This window comes from Vigna unguiculata, chromosome 7 (genome assembly GCF_004118075.2).
Source record: "Vigna unguiculata cultivar IT97K-499-35 chromosome 7, ASM411807v1, whole genome shotgun sequence".
NCBI lineage: Eukaryota > Viridiplantae > Streptophyta > Magnoliopsida > Fabales > Fabaceae > Vigna > Vigna unguiculata.
Genome location: NC_040285.1, coordinates 24,243,080 through 24,261,464, shown reverse-complemented (window position 1 = coordinate 24,261,464; position 18,385 = coordinate 24,243,080). Strand labels below are relative to the sequence as shown.

The 18,385-nt window shown below is 30.0% G+C and overlaps 2 protein-coding genes and 1 long non-coding RNA gene across 3 annotated transcripts; all 3 read right to left on the bottom strand.

Annotated features, from left to right (window-relative positions):
* Positions 1 to 1,454: 1,454 nt before the first annotated feature.
* On the bottom strand, positions 1,455 to 6,836 carry LOC114189654. The gene is made up of 5 exons (XR_003605712.1): positions 6,600 to 6,836; positions 6,037 to 6,177; positions 5,624 to 5,756; positions 4,307 to 4,398; positions 1,455 to 1,647 (listed from the first exon to the last, which is right to left on the bottom strand). It is a non-coding gene; the product is annotated as an uncharacterized LOC114189654 (long non-coding RNA).
* A 5,630-nt stretch (positions 6,837 to 12,466) lies between these two features.
* On the bottom strand, positions 12,467 to 13,608 carry LOC114190495 (germin-like protein subfamily 2 member 4). Its single transcript, XM_028079403.1, has 2 exons — positions 13,414 to 13,608; positions 12,467 to 13,299 (listed from the first exon to the last, which is right to left on the bottom strand). Exons 1-2 carry the CDS (start codon positions 13,526 to 13,528, stop codon positions 12,752 to 12,754), a joined length of 663 nt encoding a protein of 220 aa, XP_027935204.1. The 5' UTR covers positions 13,529 to 13,608; the 3' UTR covers positions 12,467 to 12,751.
* Positions 13,609 to 15,823: 2,215 nt separating this feature from the next.
* On the bottom strand, positions 15,824 to 16,967 carry LOC114190727 (germin-like protein subfamily 2 member 4). The gene is made up of 2 exons (XM_028079717.1): positions 16,752 to 16,967; positions 15,824 to 16,626 (listed from the first exon to the last, which is right to left on the bottom strand). The coding sequence occupies exons 1-2, from the start codon at positions 16,864 to 16,866 to the stop codon at positions 16,079 to 16,081; spliced, it is 663 nt and encodes a 220-aa protein (XP_027935518.1). The 5' UTR covers positions 16,867 to 16,967; the 3' UTR covers positions 15,824 to 16,078.
* Between the last annotated feature and the right edge of the window lie 1,418 nt (positions 16,968 to 18,385).

The following is an 18,385-nucleotide window of genomic DNA, read 5'->3' as shown; positions in this document are numbered from 1 at the left end:
CAATTCCATTTAGGGTGTATGCCCAACTCAAGTCATAAGACTTTCAATACTAGAGCCTCATCATAAAATTCATACAAAGTCAAACTATAATTTTTGACCCATAAATTCAATACAAAACCCAATTGTAATCCATTAATTGCACACAAAATGAGGCCCATAAACCATCATTTGTTTGTTCGATAATTGAAAAGTTTCATCTTGCTAGCAACATCTCAAACATAGTGATGGGATAAACTCCTCCTATGTATATAACTAATTCAAGGTGGAGGTTTCTAAATTGGAGGCACAATCATTACCCTTGATGAATACATAGAGCTTCATGAAACATTTTAAAGGGACAACTATGACACATGTGTGTGCAAAATTTACAAAGAATAAAAATCATGATTGATACTCACTCAATTTGATTTAGATACCCTCTTTTCCAATATACTTGGGTTTTCCGACCAATATAAGATATCAAAATTTGGAGTACATGCCCAACTTAAAATTAAACTAGACAAAAAAAAAGGATTGTTTCCATTAATTGCATGCAAAATGAGGTTCATAAACCATCATTGTTTCATTCAATATGTGATGGCTACTCCTCTTCCAAACTATATGACTCAAGCAAGGAGATGATATGATAGTGTTTAAGTGATGTGAAGAGAAGTTGGACTAACTATTAAGAAATTGTGATTAATGGAAACCTAAGAACGATACTCTAACCTTAGTGACCTAAGAAGAGTAATATGACAAAACAATTGGCCCCGTAATAAAACTCAAATTCAGAGGTGGCTTACATGGAAGACATTGCTCTTTATAGCCTAGGAAGCCCTAGATTTGTCTCAAAAAAGGAAAAGCAAAACCTTAATTCTCAAGATTTATCCTCAAATCTTCATGTTTCTTCGTGTGAAGACCTTTTTCATATTATTTATCAACCTGGGTGTCATTCCTCAAGGATCATAGGTCTATCTACGGTAGTCATCAAACAAAAGTTCAAAAAATTTGTGTAGCACAAACAAGATATATCTAAATGAAAGACTAAAAGAAGACCTTATATTAATTGTGAAAGAATTTTCTTGAGAACTTTCAATGCCCACTTCACAAAAGTACCTTTTCTACCTTAAGCTAATTGTAACCTAGAAGGTAACATCAACTCAAAGTGTGATTTTGAAAAGTCTAATGAGGAGTTTAAAACAATGGAAGGAGGAAGTGAATTTGAAAATTTCTTATGAGTAAACATTGGAATTGAGAAAGATGAATTAATGCTAAATATAGAAAAATTCAAATATTGAAAAACTCTCTCTATCATCTTGCACCAAACTTCTCAAAAGAAATTAAGTTTGAAAGGCAAGTGGACACACCCTAAACTATAAGCAAATAAGCTAAACTATGCGGCCTAATGGTAAGAATAGAAGGCACTTAAAACCTTCAAACCACTTACCAACTAATATGCGCTTCACTATAAGAAATAAGGTTCTAATTAGAAGATGGGATTGAACACCAAAGGCTCCTCCAAGACACCTAATTAGGCCAAGATTACAATAAGCATAACAAGTAAAAGTTACAACTCAAATAAATGAAAATTGCACATGGCTTCAAGTCACCTTTAGATTTCCACCCCTAAGATGATACCTCAAAAGTTAGTTCACCTTAAGAGAAAGCCTACACACAAAACAAGCAAAAATCAAGAGGAGGATGTCAAAGAAGAGAAATCAAGAAATCAAAATTGAGACCAATAGTTCTAGAAAGTCTAGTTTACAACCTCAAAATAGTTTCAAATTTCAAATGCAAGCAAAATAAACATCCCAAAGAAGGTACTAGTGGTTCTAGTGCACTTGTTTTGATCACCTTTTTCTTTTGCTCTTTTGTTCATGAACTTCTTTTCTACTTTTCTCAATAATTTTCCAGCACCAAAACAAAACCACTAGAACATATTTTCAACATATATATTTTGCACTCAAGCAAGAACCAAATCAAAATAGAAAGAAACCTATTAGAATCAAAAGATAGAATATGAAACTTAAGCAAACATAATGAAAACAACTCTATGAACTTGCTAAGGAACTAATAACAAGTATGAACTCAAAGATACAAAATAAAAGCACTCAAATGAAATAAATTCTAATTACAACTAAAATATCATCATCTATTAGACTAAATATAAAATATGTCAAATAGTACATAGCTAGAATTTGTCTTATAATAATTTTCCACAAACATCACTAAGAAAAAAACCATCATTAAATCTGCAAAAAATATTTACGAGAACCTCTACTTTCAAATTACTCCTACCATGTCAAACTTTTAGAGAAATAAACTCATCAGGTCTATTTTCTCACGCACAATCATAGATACTACATTAACAAAATTGACATATATTAAAAAAATCAGTTAAAGCTATGTTATCCCTAAATTCACATTCAACATGAACACTGTTTTGCTCAATCGATATAAATTTGTTCCAAGATTCACTAACTAATCCATTAATTGTATCATCACACTCTTGCACAATTATAATTATACAATCACATTTACACACTTAGCCTACATAATACTACATCACAATTAAGCAACAAGATATAACAGATTTTTCATTAATACAATATTAATTTCAAGACTCACGGCTAAATTAACAAAAAATATTTCACTAGAATTTCAACACTCAATTACTCTAAATAAATTCTAACCTCCAACGGCAACTAACAAGGCTATCATCCTTTATTACACTAAATATAAACAAATTCCAAACCATACATGAATCATATTTGGCTCATAATAATTTTCCACAAGCACCACTAAGAAATAAAGCACCATCAAATCTACTAAAACGGTTTACAAGAACCTTTGTTTTCTAATTACACTTAACATGTAAAACCTTTACTGAAAAATATTGATCTAGTCTAACTACTAACACACAATTATAGATATCGCTTTGAGGTAATTTACATACTACTAACAATTGCCTATACAACAAAAAAAAACATTCAAAGTTATTTCATCCTCAAATTCATGTTCAACATGGCCAATTTTTTTGCTAAAATCATGTATTTTCACTCGAACATTAACTAATTAATACATTTATCATCATATTCATATTACAAGACAATTCTAATTGTACAATAACACTAACATTCCTTACCAACATAGAAACCCGTCACAATTACAAGCAATATATAACAGATATATCAATAAAACAATCCTAAGTTCAAGAACTCATATTCAATTCCCAAAACATCATTCACTACAAAATTGGCTCAAAATTAATCTACATAAATTCTAATCCAACCGAAAATTAACAAGACCATCGTCTCTATTAGAATAAATAGAAACATTTTAAACGATACATAAGTCAAATTTGTCTCAACAATTTTCGCAAGCACAACTATGAAAAGAATCAACATTATATTGATACAAAAACCTCTATTTCTTAATTACCCTAACATGTCCAACCTTTCAAAAAAATTCTGACCAAGTCTAATTACTCACACATAATTACAAATACAACATATTGGCATCTTATTGAGTAGTAGCCCATTTTAAAAACAACACTCAAAGCTATGTGATAATCAAACCATGTTCAACACAACCACATTTTCACTTATTTGATATGGTTTCACTCAAAGATTAACTAAATCGCTAACTACATCACTGTACTACTCCATAATTCTAATCATTCAATCACACTTAAATTCCTAACTACCATAATAATTCATCATAATTAGGCTACAAGACATAACATATATTTTCTAAAATGCAATTATAAGTTAAAGAACTCATATATAATTCCTCAAAAACCATTCACTAGAAATCCAACACTCAATTACTCTACATAAATTCTAGTTATAACAAAAATTAAGATAGCTAGCATCCTCTAATAGACAAAATATAAACATAATACATAAGTGAAATTTGTTTCATAACAATTTTCTACAACCATCACTATGAAAAAAAAATCACCATTAAATAAGCAAAAAATATTTACGAGAACCTCTATTTTCTAATTACTTCTACCATGTCAAACTTTTAGGGAAATAAACTCACCAAGTCTAACTTATCAAGCACAACCAAAGATACTCCATTAACTGAATAAACATACTCTTATAATGATTGACATATATTAAAAAATCAATTAATGTTATGTTATTCCTAAATTCACATTCAACACAACCAACTTTTTGCTCAAGCAATATGATTTCACTCCAAGATTCACTAACTAATCCATCATCACACTTTTAAATAATTCTAACCATACAATCACACTTACACAGTTAGCCAACATAATATCTCATAACAATTCTATTCATACAGAATTACGAATTACCTTATCTGAAGAACATAATTACTTGTTCCACTTTTGTTTTCTTTTTATTGCTTCTCACCTCACCACACCGGCAGCCAAATCCAACAGAATTTCTAAATTGCAAAAAGTTTAGACACATAACGGAATGAATTAGAAGTGCAAGAAAATGAATTAGAAGTCTAAACTGCAAGAACCTAAAGTAATAAACTCAAGATTTGCAAGAAAATGCATAAATTAAAAGAAATAAATTAGGAAAGGGAGCGAAAAAATACACCAACCAAAGTTGACACCCTTTATAGAAAAAATAAACCTCCCAATATTCTATCATTATTCCCACTGATGGCTAATTGTTCTCTTCAATGCAATGTTCATATATTTGTATGATAATCTCAACATATTGTTAGCCAGTAATTATATAGCAGAATACAAATCAAGCTATAAAAGTTAACTTCCTGCACAGTGTATCGATATCTATAAACTTTAAAGTTTTACCCTTCACTTGCTGCCAAGCAAAGCAACACTAAATTAGTAATGTTGATTTTTCTTTTTCTTTTTATTTAACCACCTAAACATTTTCTACGTATATCCATATAGAGACTACATCTACAATGCACAAATGGGATCCAGGTAAATGGTAAGACATTATAGATCTCATGAATTTTCCCTCAATCCGCAAACCTTGAAAAACATGCATGTGAACATACATCTCAACATCAAACCTTACAAATATTAAGCTATGGCATAGGTCAACTCATAATCGGGAAATCGATAAAAACAAATTGAATTCAAGAAAAGGCAAGTTGAGATAAAAAAAAATGCAATAAAAAGTAAGGACTTGACACGGACCTTTTGATGACAAAGTACTTGCTACATTAAATTGAAACAAAACTTTTCTTGCTTTTAAATTGCCTGATGTCGAAATTAAATTCGACAGATTTGCCAAGTGTTATTATTAATAGTAAAATTTCTATTATTCCCTCTCCCGCCAACCTTATTATTAACCAATTTTGATGAGTATATATTGCACATTAAGATTAACCAGATGATAGACTATAGTCCAATTCAAGCTAATTCAATCTTAAATTCCTAACTATCCAATATTGCTCGAGTATGTCCCCGGGTATCATAGCACACATTCAAACTCCTGACAAAGTAAAGAGAGTTTAACTAGATTCGTTGAACTGGTTGCGTGAGTTATTGTAAACTCTCTGTACAATTGCTACGAACAACATAGATACCAAGGTTATATATTTTTCTTGCTTATAGAAAAAAAGGTTATATATTTTTCTTATTAATGCATAGGGGAACAAGGGTGGACGATTATGTTAACGACTGTACATAGACATCAAGAATGGGCTGAAGAAGATATCGAGCATTATGCAGAAGAGCATCGGCTTCCTCATTTGAAGCATCAAGTGCACGCAATTCTCTGATTTCTTCCTGCCATTTTCTGACTTGATGCTTGTGTATCCTACATAATGTGAAGTTAAAACGATCAAATCATAGAAAGACAACAACATTAAAAAAGTAAAAGAGTTTTCATCTCTTAATGTTTAGTGACAACTTCACAGCACATATAACAATTTTCTCTTCAAATTCATTGGTTAACGCCCTTAACATTATTTTCCATGATTCTAAGAGCTCAGATACCTACATGCAATTTGTTCATCAAGTGAAAGAATTCAATGACTTAATTATACACTACGATCCCAAGCTTCACACGGTGTATAAGTATAACTAAACATAGCTACCCTTTGAGTATAATTCTCAATCTTCTCAAGAATAAGAGAGATATTGAGTTCCATTTCTTCGGACCCAGCAATGTTCGCCTCAAATTCTTCTTATTCTTTTACCATCTTTGATTCCGCTTCATCTCCCACCTTTTCTTCCACCTATTTATTATGAAATAAAAAACTAAATACTAAATGATGCCCAATAGAACGGAAGGTAAATTCAAGACATAAAAAGATTGAAAAGCAAAAAAAAAATTGCCTCTTGTTTCATTCACAATTACGAGTATAACCGAAACATTCACAAAATTAATCTAAGAATAAAAATAAATCAACATATATTAGAGTAAATTGTGATTAACTAGAACGAAACCCTAGCACAGAGAGTAATTTGAATATTCTAAATTAGAAAGGCAAGATAAAAGTATATTGGGTATAGAGTCACTGCAAACAACACAATAACGTTAGCGACAACCCAAACCTGAAGCGAAAGCAGAATCGAAGACATTAAAAGTTAGAAACGAAAGAAACAGTGTACTAACGTAGATGATTGATTGATTGAGTAACAAGCATTGATTACTCACCAAGAACTCACAAACGAGAAACAAAGAAGATCGATGAATTAGTTTTCTCGTTTGATTTGCTCTGTGCTTGAAAGAGAAAAGAATATGATAAGTGCAGAAATTGAAATGCGGGCATTTTCTCGTATCAGGCTGCAGATTGCAAAACGGGAAGTGAAGCACAAAGATTGGGCCTTCTGCAGTTAATACCCAATAACAACAAAGTATCAAATCACAATGATACTTTACTTAAGAGACCATTTTGAATTTGGAACTCTCTAAAACAAATTATCACTAAGTTTAGTTATGTTATAGAAAAGGTATAATTAGTCGCAACGTCCTCAGTTTCGTCCTGATGTGTCTAAATGGTATCTGCTTTTAATTTTGCATCTACTTAGTACCCAAATTAGTTAATTTGCATCAATGTGGTCCCTTTTCGTTAACTCCGTTAAATAAGATAACGTCTGACTGAGTTGACCAGTTAAGTGAGAAAAAATGTTATGACGTGACACGAGAGTAGTGTATGATGTGGAACAGTGCAGCGTAAGAGGAAATTGAAAAGAAAAAAAGGCACGAATTAGGAACAGAATTGGAACGTTTTCTGCGATAGAATAGGGGTTTTTGAATGGGGAATTAGGGCTTTTTGAATGGGGACAATCAATTCAAATAGGGCATGACACGTTATCTATAAATTGCCACTGTACAATTATTTTCATTGACAGGTATCTGTTCTGCAATACCATATCACTGATATGTTAACGGCGTTTCTGAAAACTTAACGGGATGGACCACATTGATGCAAATTAACTAATTTGGGTACTAAGATGCAAAGTTAAAAGCAGGTACCATTTAGACACATTGGGACGAAATTGGGTACGTTGCGACTAATTATACCTATAGAAAAAAAAAAAAACTGAATCAAATAGCTTATAGTCCTTTTTAAATTTTGTTTAGCATTTTTAATTACTTTCACTAAATTCTAACCAACTAAGTTCACAAGTAGGGGTGGCAAACGGACCAGCCCGGCCCGTATGTGGCCCGTCAAAAAACGGGTCGGGTCGGGTTGGCCCGTCAAACAGAAACGGGCCAATAGTCACAACCCGTCCCGTATAGGACGGGCTAACGGGCCGGGCCGGGCTGGCCCGTCTAGAGCTTTTTTTGTTTTTTTAATTAGTTTTCAAATTTTTTAATTTGTTTTATTTTTTAAATTTGTTTATATATACATATAAATTATTATTAAAGTCATATTTAATCAAATAAAATATTATTTTAACTTTTAATTGATTAGTTAATGTTTTTAATTAGATAAGTTAAAATAATTATTAAATTTACATATTAAATTGTTTAATTATAACTAATAATTCAAACTTAATTTGTAGGTGTTAATGATTTAAATTACAATACTATTATATATTTATACATTTAAAATATATAATCTAAAAAATTAATCTTTTTAATTATTTTTATTTTATTTTATTTTTTTAAAACGGGCAAACGGACCAGGACGGGCTGGCCCGTTGGGCCCAATCCGTTTTGCCACCCCTATTCACAAGGAAATAACAGTTGATTTGATTTAAATTAGTATAATATATATGTGTCGGTGTAATATAAAACATATAAGTGAGAATGTGAGAAAAATAGCTAAGAAAATGTTTGGAGGAAGCTTCTTTAGTAGAGGAAAGAATAAAAGTTAAATTTAATTTTTCCATACATTAAAAATTAAATTTTGAAGAAATTAACAGATGATTAAATTATTCTGTTTACAGTTAATGTTTATTTTGCTTTTATGTTTGTATTCTATCTTACCACCAAAAAAAATATTGTTATTAAAAATAAACCCTTTATAATGAAAGAGTTATATACTTAGTTAACATGATCTAAAGTTGAATCTCGTTTCTAACAAAGAGGATAGTTTCCACTATTAGCTATATATATAGTTCACATGGCTAGGGTTGGACATAATTTACTAAATTATACTAAACTATAGTTAATTGTACTATATTAAACTAAAATATACTAAACTATTCATAATAATAATTGAACTGTATTATAAAATAGTTCAGTTTTAAAAAACTAAACTTATGTTAAGTTAACCAAGTTAACTATTGAACTATAGTAGATTGAAAAAGTAAAATATCTCAAATAAAATATTGGTATTAGGATAAGAATTGGACTTATGTGTTTTGTGTCTTACGTTCTATTCTTTCTCTTTTATATTGAAATATTTATTTTACTTTGTCTTAATTTTTTTCTTTGCTCTTTCTTTGAGAAAAATATAAAATATTTATAATTAATTTATTAAAAAAAATTATAAATTAGTTCAAGATCTTATTTTATTTTAAATGAATTTTACTATGTAATATTATTTTTATGTTATGATTTTACATAAGTTATTTTTAAAAATTAAATTTTATGACAGCTAACAATTTTATAATTTTTTATTTATATTAAAGTTTTTCGTAACTTAAATATTGAAATTAGTATAATAAATATAAATATTGGTACTAACGTATTTTTTATTTTAAAATTATGTGGCGTCAACTTTTTTAATGAGAATTTATTTTAAAAAATTCTTAAAAAATATAAAATGTTATTGATCCGTTGCTTCACAAAATATATTTTAGAACTTCATAAAATTTCTAGAACATTTTTCACACAAATATTAATGAATACAAATGTTAAAAAAAAGTTAATTTTGAGAATTTTTTAAACTAATTCCTTTTAAAAAATTTGACGCAACATAATAAACATTGTAAAACTAAAAAGTAATATTACATAAGATTTTAAAATATAAAAAATAAGTTAATACCGATATTTATATTTATGATATTAATTTTAATATTTTAATTACATTTTAAGTTACGAAAAACTTTAATATAAATAAAAAAATTATAAAAATGTTAATTGGTGTATTAAAGTATGATGCATATTTCAAGTATTATTTCCTAAGCACTTTCAAATTATAAACTTTATATTATTATTGCGTAGTACAATCATATGTAATTAGTGCAATTCGATTCAAAATAGTGTAATTCAGTTCAAAAATAGTGCAATTCAGTTCAAAATCAATGTAATCCGGTTCAAAAATAGTACAATTCAGTTCAAAAATAGTGAAGTTTATTCAAAATCGGTGCAATTCGGTTCAAAAACAGTGTAGTTAAGTTAAAAATTAGTGTAGTTTAGTTCAAAAATAGTGCAGTTCAGTTCTGACGTTGTGCAGTTCATAAAACAATTCAGTTTATAACAATTCAATTCAGTTTATACTATAGTGTAGTGCAGTTCAGTCCAGTTTATTTTTAAGAATAACAGTTCAGTTCATCTGAACTGTTTTTCAGTTCAGTGCAGTTTATGCGAACAGTTTTTTAGTTCAGTGTAGTTTTTGGTAGTACAGTGCAGTTTAGTTTATTTTGTCCAGTCCTATCTGCTGAATACTAAAATTAGTCTGCTCGCGAATTCTGCATCCAACTGCATCATACCAGTTCTGAAATGCACTATTTTTTTGCTGTCACAGCATGGTTAAATACTGCAAACAGTTTTCTTGCATGCCTTCTGATTCTAGGTTCATTTCGAACTAGACTTGAGCATGATTCATCGTATATACTCCTTTTCAATTACGCTTGATATTTAGATTTGCATAGTGTCTGCATTTGATTAGCATCTTATGAACTCACAAAGTTGTTCTAGGCATATACATGTAAGCTACATAATCTATTTTAATAAAATAGTTTGCTTTAGTTGCTTGCATTCATGCATTTAGATTAGTTTTAATTGATTTTTTTTTTTGCACATCATCTCTCTTGTAGAAGTAACATGCATTTTTGCATCCATGCATTTAGGATCTTTGAAATTTTTCGACACGTTCTGAATTTTTCTTCAATTTAATTTTCCCCTTTTTTAAGTTTGATTTTCTTTAGTAGCAAGCAAGATTAAATTGTGCAAGTTGTATCATTTCACTGGATTCGATTCTGAGTCATCTTCCTATGTAATAATTTTTCATATAGGTAATTTACACTAAACAAATATTTTGAATATTTATATATTCTTATCACAATTTTGTTATAATTTGAATTTTTTATACACTTTAATCATATACAATATTTAACAAATTAAAGAAAGTCAAAACAAATATAAAATAAAATAATAAGAATAGGTATAAATAAGGATAGAATAGTAATATATTAAGATTTGATTACAAATCTCTCTTATCCATCTAATATTTTCCAATTTCAAGAAAACTTGATGCACATTTTCACATTACGGTTATTTATAAACTCATGATATATTAATACGTGGGTGTATAATACCATCAAATTTATTCACCATACGGTAACATAGTTATTTATCTTGTTATTTTAGGAACCAAAGATGTTAACACTGGACATTTTGATATTCATCCATCACTTAAAAAATTAGTCTTATTCAAGTATGAAAATTTATATTCACAATTTTTTGAAAAAGAAAATAAATGGAGAGGATAGTTAAAAGTGATAAACAATTAAGAAAAGAAAACACATCAACAAAGATTAAAACAATTAAGAAATAAATATTTGAAGCTCTTTGTTAAATAAAAGTATATTTAAAATTAAAACTAAACATAAAAATATTAAAAAAAGGTAAAGCTAAGTGTTTAGGTAAAATTCGTGGCTATATAAATATAGGCATAACTTTTAAAAATGCTATAATTTGAAGAAGAAGAAAAAATTCACAATTATGATTACATTCAATATTAGGTTCATTTACGAAAATGGTCAGTTTATTTTTTAATTTACGTAAAATGTGTTTTTTTTTTAAATATTATCAAAAAGGAGTAAAGTCATTAGAGGAATTTAAAGTTTATGTCATTGGAAGAATAAAGACTTTAAAGTATGAGTTGAAGTTGTAAGAGTGTTACATCTTCTACTTTTTATTCTTTTTACATTGAATTCTTCACACCAATTAGGAGATCTTGTTTTATTTATTTCAATTACTTTTTATTTTTTTTACATTGAAGTCTTCACACCAACATAAATTTTTGTTTTATTTATTTCAATTGAAATTGTATGAACGAATGACTTTAGATTTTTTTTTTAAAGTGTGAAGTCTTGATATGCATGAAGACTTGACTTTGAATTTTATTTTAAATTTGAAACTTATTTTAATTTTTTTTATCATTTATTTAAATCTATTTTTATTTTGTTTTTAGTAAAGTGATTTTATAATTTTTACTCTATTATATTTTAATAATTTATTTTTTGATTTTTATTTAACTAATTTAATATTTAAAATCAATTTATTTAATTGAATACATGACAAATTAATAAAGCAAAGAAAAGATTATAATGATATTTGTAGGAATTTATGAAAATTAAAAATAATGAAAATAAAATAATGGAAATGAATTTTTATTCAATTTTATTGCCGTAAATTATCTCTCAATTAATTAAAATAATTTTAAACATTAAATTAGTTCAATAACAAAACAAAAAATAAATTGTTAAAATATAATAAAACAAAAATTATAAAATCACTTTACCTCTAAACAAATTAAAAATTCACTTAAATAAATCATAAAGTTTAGAAAGAAAACAAAGTAAAAAAAAAAAAAAACCTGGTAGATTACCTATATTCTTTAGTAGGATGGGTTAACATTTTCAACCCACGGATCAACCTACTGTTTATTTTCCTTCTTTGCCAAGTCAAACATCTTCTTTTCATTAATCTACTTCACCTACCATCTCATTCATTCATTGCTTAATGAACCCCATTTTATATAAAAGAAAATCATGTGAGTGCCTCAAAGTTTAACATGTCCCCATCTTCCGAATTGATTTAACAACTGACCAACGTGAAAGAGAGAATGAAGTGGACATGTTGGTAAATGTTTAATCTTTTTCCTCTGTTCACAAAATCTATGAACCACCAAACCAAAATATTATTCAAATGAATATACGTAGTAGCCACATAAAAGTTGACAACTTCGACATCATAGAATTTTGTATCACTACAACCATGTACTATATAATCCACCCACGACAAAATATTATATCATTATTCTCGATGCCACATACTGATAACAACAGCATCGCAACTGAAACAATGAATCAAAAACCTTCAAGAATTACCGGGAAAGTATGCTTAAAAGACTGAATCTTTCTCTCTGGAATAATATCATAATTAACTTTAAAGAAAAAATAAAGTTAACTCTTCTTTGGAGCAAGCTTGGCCTTGATGTCATCAACCTGTTTAGTATCAATCTGAAAAGCCTGAGCAAGAACATTATCAGGCACAGTTGGTGTTGAGCTGAAAAGAGCTGCAGCTATAGAAAAGGTTCCAGGGAGTTGGCTGTTGAAAGCAGAAAGCACAGAAGCAGGCTTATCGCCATTGTTCTTCTGATAGTGCACCAAACCTTTAGGGAATACAAAGATTTCACCTTTCTTAATCGACTTTGAGATGAGTTTGTTAGCTGTGGTGATAAACCCCACGTCTAATTCACCATCCAACACAAACACGATCTCTGTAGCACGAGGATGTGTGTGAGGTGGGTTAAGTCCCCCAGCTTTGTAGTCTATTTTTGAGAAAGACACTCCCAATGTGTTAAGTCCTGGAATTTTTTCCACATTTGCTGCAGTAACCACAGATCCCAATGTGTTGTTGATAACTCCAGGTTTGGCTAAACCAGCAAAGAAGAAATCAGCTTCTGTCACATTTGTCTCTGCCTTGCAGGCAAATCCATTCACCTTCACACCTGCACATAATTAATTCACACCACTGGTTACTGCACTATTTTCCTAAGAACAACTTTGGCATATTTATTGGAACTATAAAATGGCGGTGAGTAGTAATATATGCATATTAATACCTGAAGAGGGAAGCGCGACACAAAGGTCTTGAAGTGTGTCAGGGTCAGAAGCGAATGCAAAGGAGAAGGCACAACAGAAGATGACCAAAATTGCATAAGTGTTTGTTGGTGACATGGTTTGGACTTGGAATGATGATTAGAGATAAAAGTGGAAGGTTTGTGTTGGATGACTAAAAATGTGGCAAGTTGGACTCTTTATATATGCATTATTTTGTAAACAGGTAGTGGTTACAGACATAGTAAGTAGATGAGAAAGATGTGATGGTAAAGCATTTCAGTGGTCCATAGACTTAAACTCAAAGCGATTGTGTGTTAAGGCTTAATGGGAATCCTATAAACCTTTTATGTCTTTATGAGAAAACAAAATTATTCATGCAAGCAAAAGTCAGCATATAAATTAGGTGGTTGCTTGCGGACAATATGCAGACAGTGACTGTCTAATGAAGAGGAGTTTGGTGAGAGATGCCAGATTATAGTCAGATGTAGACTTTATCCATGCATTGTTAAATTTGGAAGAAAAAATATGTCTACATTTAAGAGAAAAAGAGTGTTTAATCATCAAACAAATGTGGTTATTATATGAACTGAATTCAACTTTATGCAAAATCAATTCTCAATTTAATTATATTATATTATCTTTTGAGTCATTACTAAGAGAGATTAAGTTTGACTCAATTGTCAATCTGAACAACCTTAGGAAATGGATGGGAGGCATAGGGCCCTTTAGAATCGCGACACGCACTCGTTCAGTTCCACTGTTGTTTTCACTGCTAGGCCCATTTGAAAAATGATTTTTCTAAATTACTGAATAACAAAAATGTAATATATTAACTTGAAAATATTTCCAATAGACATGTTCATTTAGTATAAAAGAAAAAATATATCTCATTCTATCCCAGTTTATTGTAATCTTTTAAACAATAATAATGATTTACAGTTTCATGTCATTATTATCTCCAGATTGAAGTAGTTGGTTTTCATATGTCTATTGCAGGACGTTTGTTTCGGCAAGCTGCTGCTATTGCAGTTGTTTGGAATGTACCATGTTCTTAGCAGTAACGCATCATATAAGAATGAGATGCCAAATTTAAACGTAACGTTTTTACCTTCAACATTCTACAACATTTCCCTCACTATTACCCTCAACCACCCACCTACTGCTGCAATGCAGAGGTAAATGCAAGGACTTGGACTCTATATCAGCATATTTTAGTAAATATTGGTATCAACTGCATGAAACAAATAGAAACGATGTTACTTTGAATACTTTACTAATACATATTAATGAAGTATTAACAAAGTATCAGTATTTATAAAAGTGAAGCAAACTGAAATATGTGTTTGATAGTATATCTGTTCTTAGCATAGATGAACAGATATTGTCAAATAAATCAGTACTTCTTAATTTCGAAAGAACAGCTAGATAAACTAAATCAAACAAAAAGCATATATGCTTAAAATCTGAGTCAATTTCAATGAAGTGATCTGGTCAAACTTAATTATATGTGTTAGAATTGGACTTTAAGTCTAACTCAACCCTACAAAACCAGCTTGGTAAGGTGAGATTTGCACTTCACTCATATATTATGAAATTGTCTTATCTATAGACTACGCTAGAATAAGCTTTTTTTTTTTAAACCTCACTTGTATATTATGAAATTGCCTTATCTCTAGGCTACGCTAGAATAGGTTTTTTTTTTTTAAACAATGATTCTCACTTATATATTATGAAATTGTCTTATCTCTAAGCTACGCTAGAATGGGCATTTTTTTTTTTTTAAACAATGGTTCTGATACCATATTAGAAGTGAGCTTTAAGGCCTAACTCAACCCCACAAAATCAGTTTGTAAGGTGAGGTTTGTACATCATTTATATATTATGAAATTGTTTTATCTCTATCTAGTTAATGTGAGACTTCCAACAATATGCGTGCTCTTGTATCATGCGGGAATGAGAAATAATTGGAAAAATGAACACACTGCAAAAATGAAACTTGTGTCCACTTATAATTCTTAATTTTCAACTTCACCAGTTTCAACTGTTTTGATGTGTTGAGGGAAACCTTTTGGTTTTCTTTTATATGTGGATATTTAATCACCACGAATATTCTTTTCTACCAAAAACCACTTTACGTGTTGCCCATCACTCTATTGATTTTTCAATTACAGGACATGCAATAATGAAATCCCTTCTGCAGAAGAATTTTCTCGGCAACATAAAACCATTGATCACATTCTCTCTTTAACAACCATTATTGCAAGAAGTAATTAATGGTTCAGAATTTGTAGACTGAAAAGAAGTTTGACTCGAGAGGACCTAAGTTAAAAAGGTGACTTAAATGCCTCCAATTATAAGATGTTTGACGTCTTACTAAACTGATTTAACTACTAACCAACATGAAAGAGAAAGTGAGGTGGTAAAGGTCCAACCTTTATTGATCAGAGTTTACAAAATAATGAACCCCAAAACCAAGAAATGAGTATACCCACATAAAAGGTGGCACCTTCTACTACATATTCCGCAATACAACATGCTCAATGCCACATAAACGAGGAAAGGGCACCTGATAAAAGAAAAATAATAGAAAAGCACAACACCATAACAGATACAATGAATCATATATCTCTCTCTCTCTCTCTTGAATATCATTAAGCTCAATTTAAATTAACTCTTCTTAGGAGCAAGCTTGGCTTTGATGTCATCAACCTGTTTAGTATCAATCTGAAAAGCCTGAGCAAGAACATTATCAGGCACAGTTGGTGTTGAGCTGAAAAGAGCTGCAGCTATAGAAAAGGTTCCAGGGAGTTGGCTGTTGAAAGCAGAAAGCACTGAAGCAGGTTTATCTCCACTGTTCTTCTGATAATGCACCAAACCTTTAGGGAACACAAAGATTTCACCTTTCTTAATCGACTTTGAGATGAGTTTGTTGGCTGTGGTGATAAACCCCACGTCTAATTCACCATCCAACACAAACACAATCTCAGTGGCACGAGGGTGTGTGTGAGGTGGGTTAAGTCCCCCAGCTTTGTAGTCTATTCTTGAGAAAGACACTCCCAATGTGTTAAGTCCTGGAATTTTTTCTACATTTGCTGCAGTAACCACAGATCCCAATGTGTTGTTGATTACTCCAGGATTGGCTAAGCCAGCAAAGAAGAAATCAGCTTCTGTCACATTCGTCTCTGCCTTGCAGGCAAATCCATTCACCTTCACACCTGCACATAATTAATTCACACCACTGACATCATTGTACTATTTTCCTAACACAACTTTGGCACATTTATTTGAACTATACGAGAGCAGAGTGAGAAAAGAAACGGTGAATGGTAATGCATGGTACCTGAAGAGGGAAGTGCCACACAAAGGTCTTGAAGTGTGTCGGGGTCAGAAGCAAAAGCAAAGGAGATGGCAGAGCAGAAGAAGACAAAAACAGCTAAAGTGTTTGTCAGTGACATGTTTTGGATGATAATAGTTATATAAATGAGTGAAAACAGAAAGAATTTATGTAGCAAGAGATAAGAGAGGAGTGTTTGTTTTGGATGGTGAAAAATGTGGCAAGTTGTTTTCTTTATATATACATGCACGATCTGTAAACAGGGAATTGTTATGGGCAAGGTAGATGGAAGTAGTGATGTGATGGTAAAGCATTAATGAAGTCTTTCAACTTAAATTCAAAGCAATTGGTAAAAATGTTAACAGGAATCAATGTACAAGTTAATTGGTATGTTGCTTGCTGGGGATATTCAAAGTTTGGCTATCTAATGAAGAAGAAGTGTTTGGTGAGAATTGAGTAATGTAACAGAGTTCCCATGCATTGTGATTAACTCAAGACCTCATCATCTATAATATTATTTTTTTTCAGTTTCCCTTTTCTCCAACCAATCATGTTTCTGATTTGGCTATTTCTTAATGTATATTATTTAGTCTAATCACGATTAAACTATCAAATTAGTAATATAAGTCAGCATTATCAGTCATGTTTATCATTTGATTGTTAAGTTGTTTGGTTAGTCTACAATACTATAATAGTTATTATAGTATTATATTTATGAGTCAGTATTAAGAGATATTGAGTTTTGAACGTTGGCAAAGTCATCAAATACCAAATCTGAACAACCATGGGAATGGATTGGTCTTTACATCGACACAGCTTTTCAGTTCTACTGTTGCTTTCATAGTTTCATTTTCACTGTTGTGCTTTTGGTCCTGGAAACACTTTTATGCCTTACGAATTAGGTCGATATGAATGTGAGTGTGATAAGAAAACTCAAGGGATTTTTAAGATAAGTGTATATAAATTAAAAGGAAAAGTGATAGCTTATAATGTATTTTTATTAAGATCAAATATATCTTTAGAAAAAAGTACTTCCAGTTCAACTTTGTTCTATTCAATGAATTTTTAAATTAATAATTTAGTTTTCATCTTTGACAAAACGTGAGTTTAAGTTTCTTCCAACTTGTAGCAGTAAAAAGCCCTCAATAAATATTAAGCTTAAATATTAAAGAAAACTAAATTTACATGTTTTAACGATTGAAGGACTAAATTCTTAAAAAATATAGCCATTAGAATCAAATTTAAACAAAAGTATAAGGATTAAAAACATATTTTTTTCTTATATTTTTGTAAATTAAAATATTTTTGTTTACAAAGTGTATTAACCTATAATATAAATTAAGCACAAATAATTGAACATTTCCTAATATACTAATTATTTATGGTCAAATTTTTCATTCCACCATATCTTTTACTAAGGTCAGATAGTTTTAATATCCTTATATATTAAATTATAAAACTCGACAATATTATCATGCATAATAATCTATAATTAGATGACAATAAAGAAAATGCATTGTGGATATACTTTAATTAATTTTTAATTTTATTGTATATGTTTATTTCCCTTTTTTAATCTTTTTGAAGTATATAAGATAAAATGGAATGAAACCAACTTATTCTTCACCCTATCCTTAACT

Coding starts and splice junctions, on each gene's coding strand:
- LOC114190495 (XM_028079403.1), bottom strand. CDS start 13,528: ATGTCACCAACAAACACTTATGCAATTTTGGTCATCTTCTGTTGTGCC. Junction 13,300..13,413: donor TGTCGCGCTTCCCTCTTCAG/GTATTAATATGC, acceptor AATTATGTGCAG/GTGTGAAGGTGAATGGATTT.
- LOC114190727 (XM_028079717.1), bottom strand. CDS start 16,866: ATGTCACTGACAAACACTTTAGCTGTTTTTGTCTTCTTCTGCTCTGCC. Junction 16,627..16,751: donor TGTGGCACTTCCCTCTTCAG/GTACCATGCATT, acceptor AATTATGTGCAG/GTGTGAAGGTGAATGGATTT.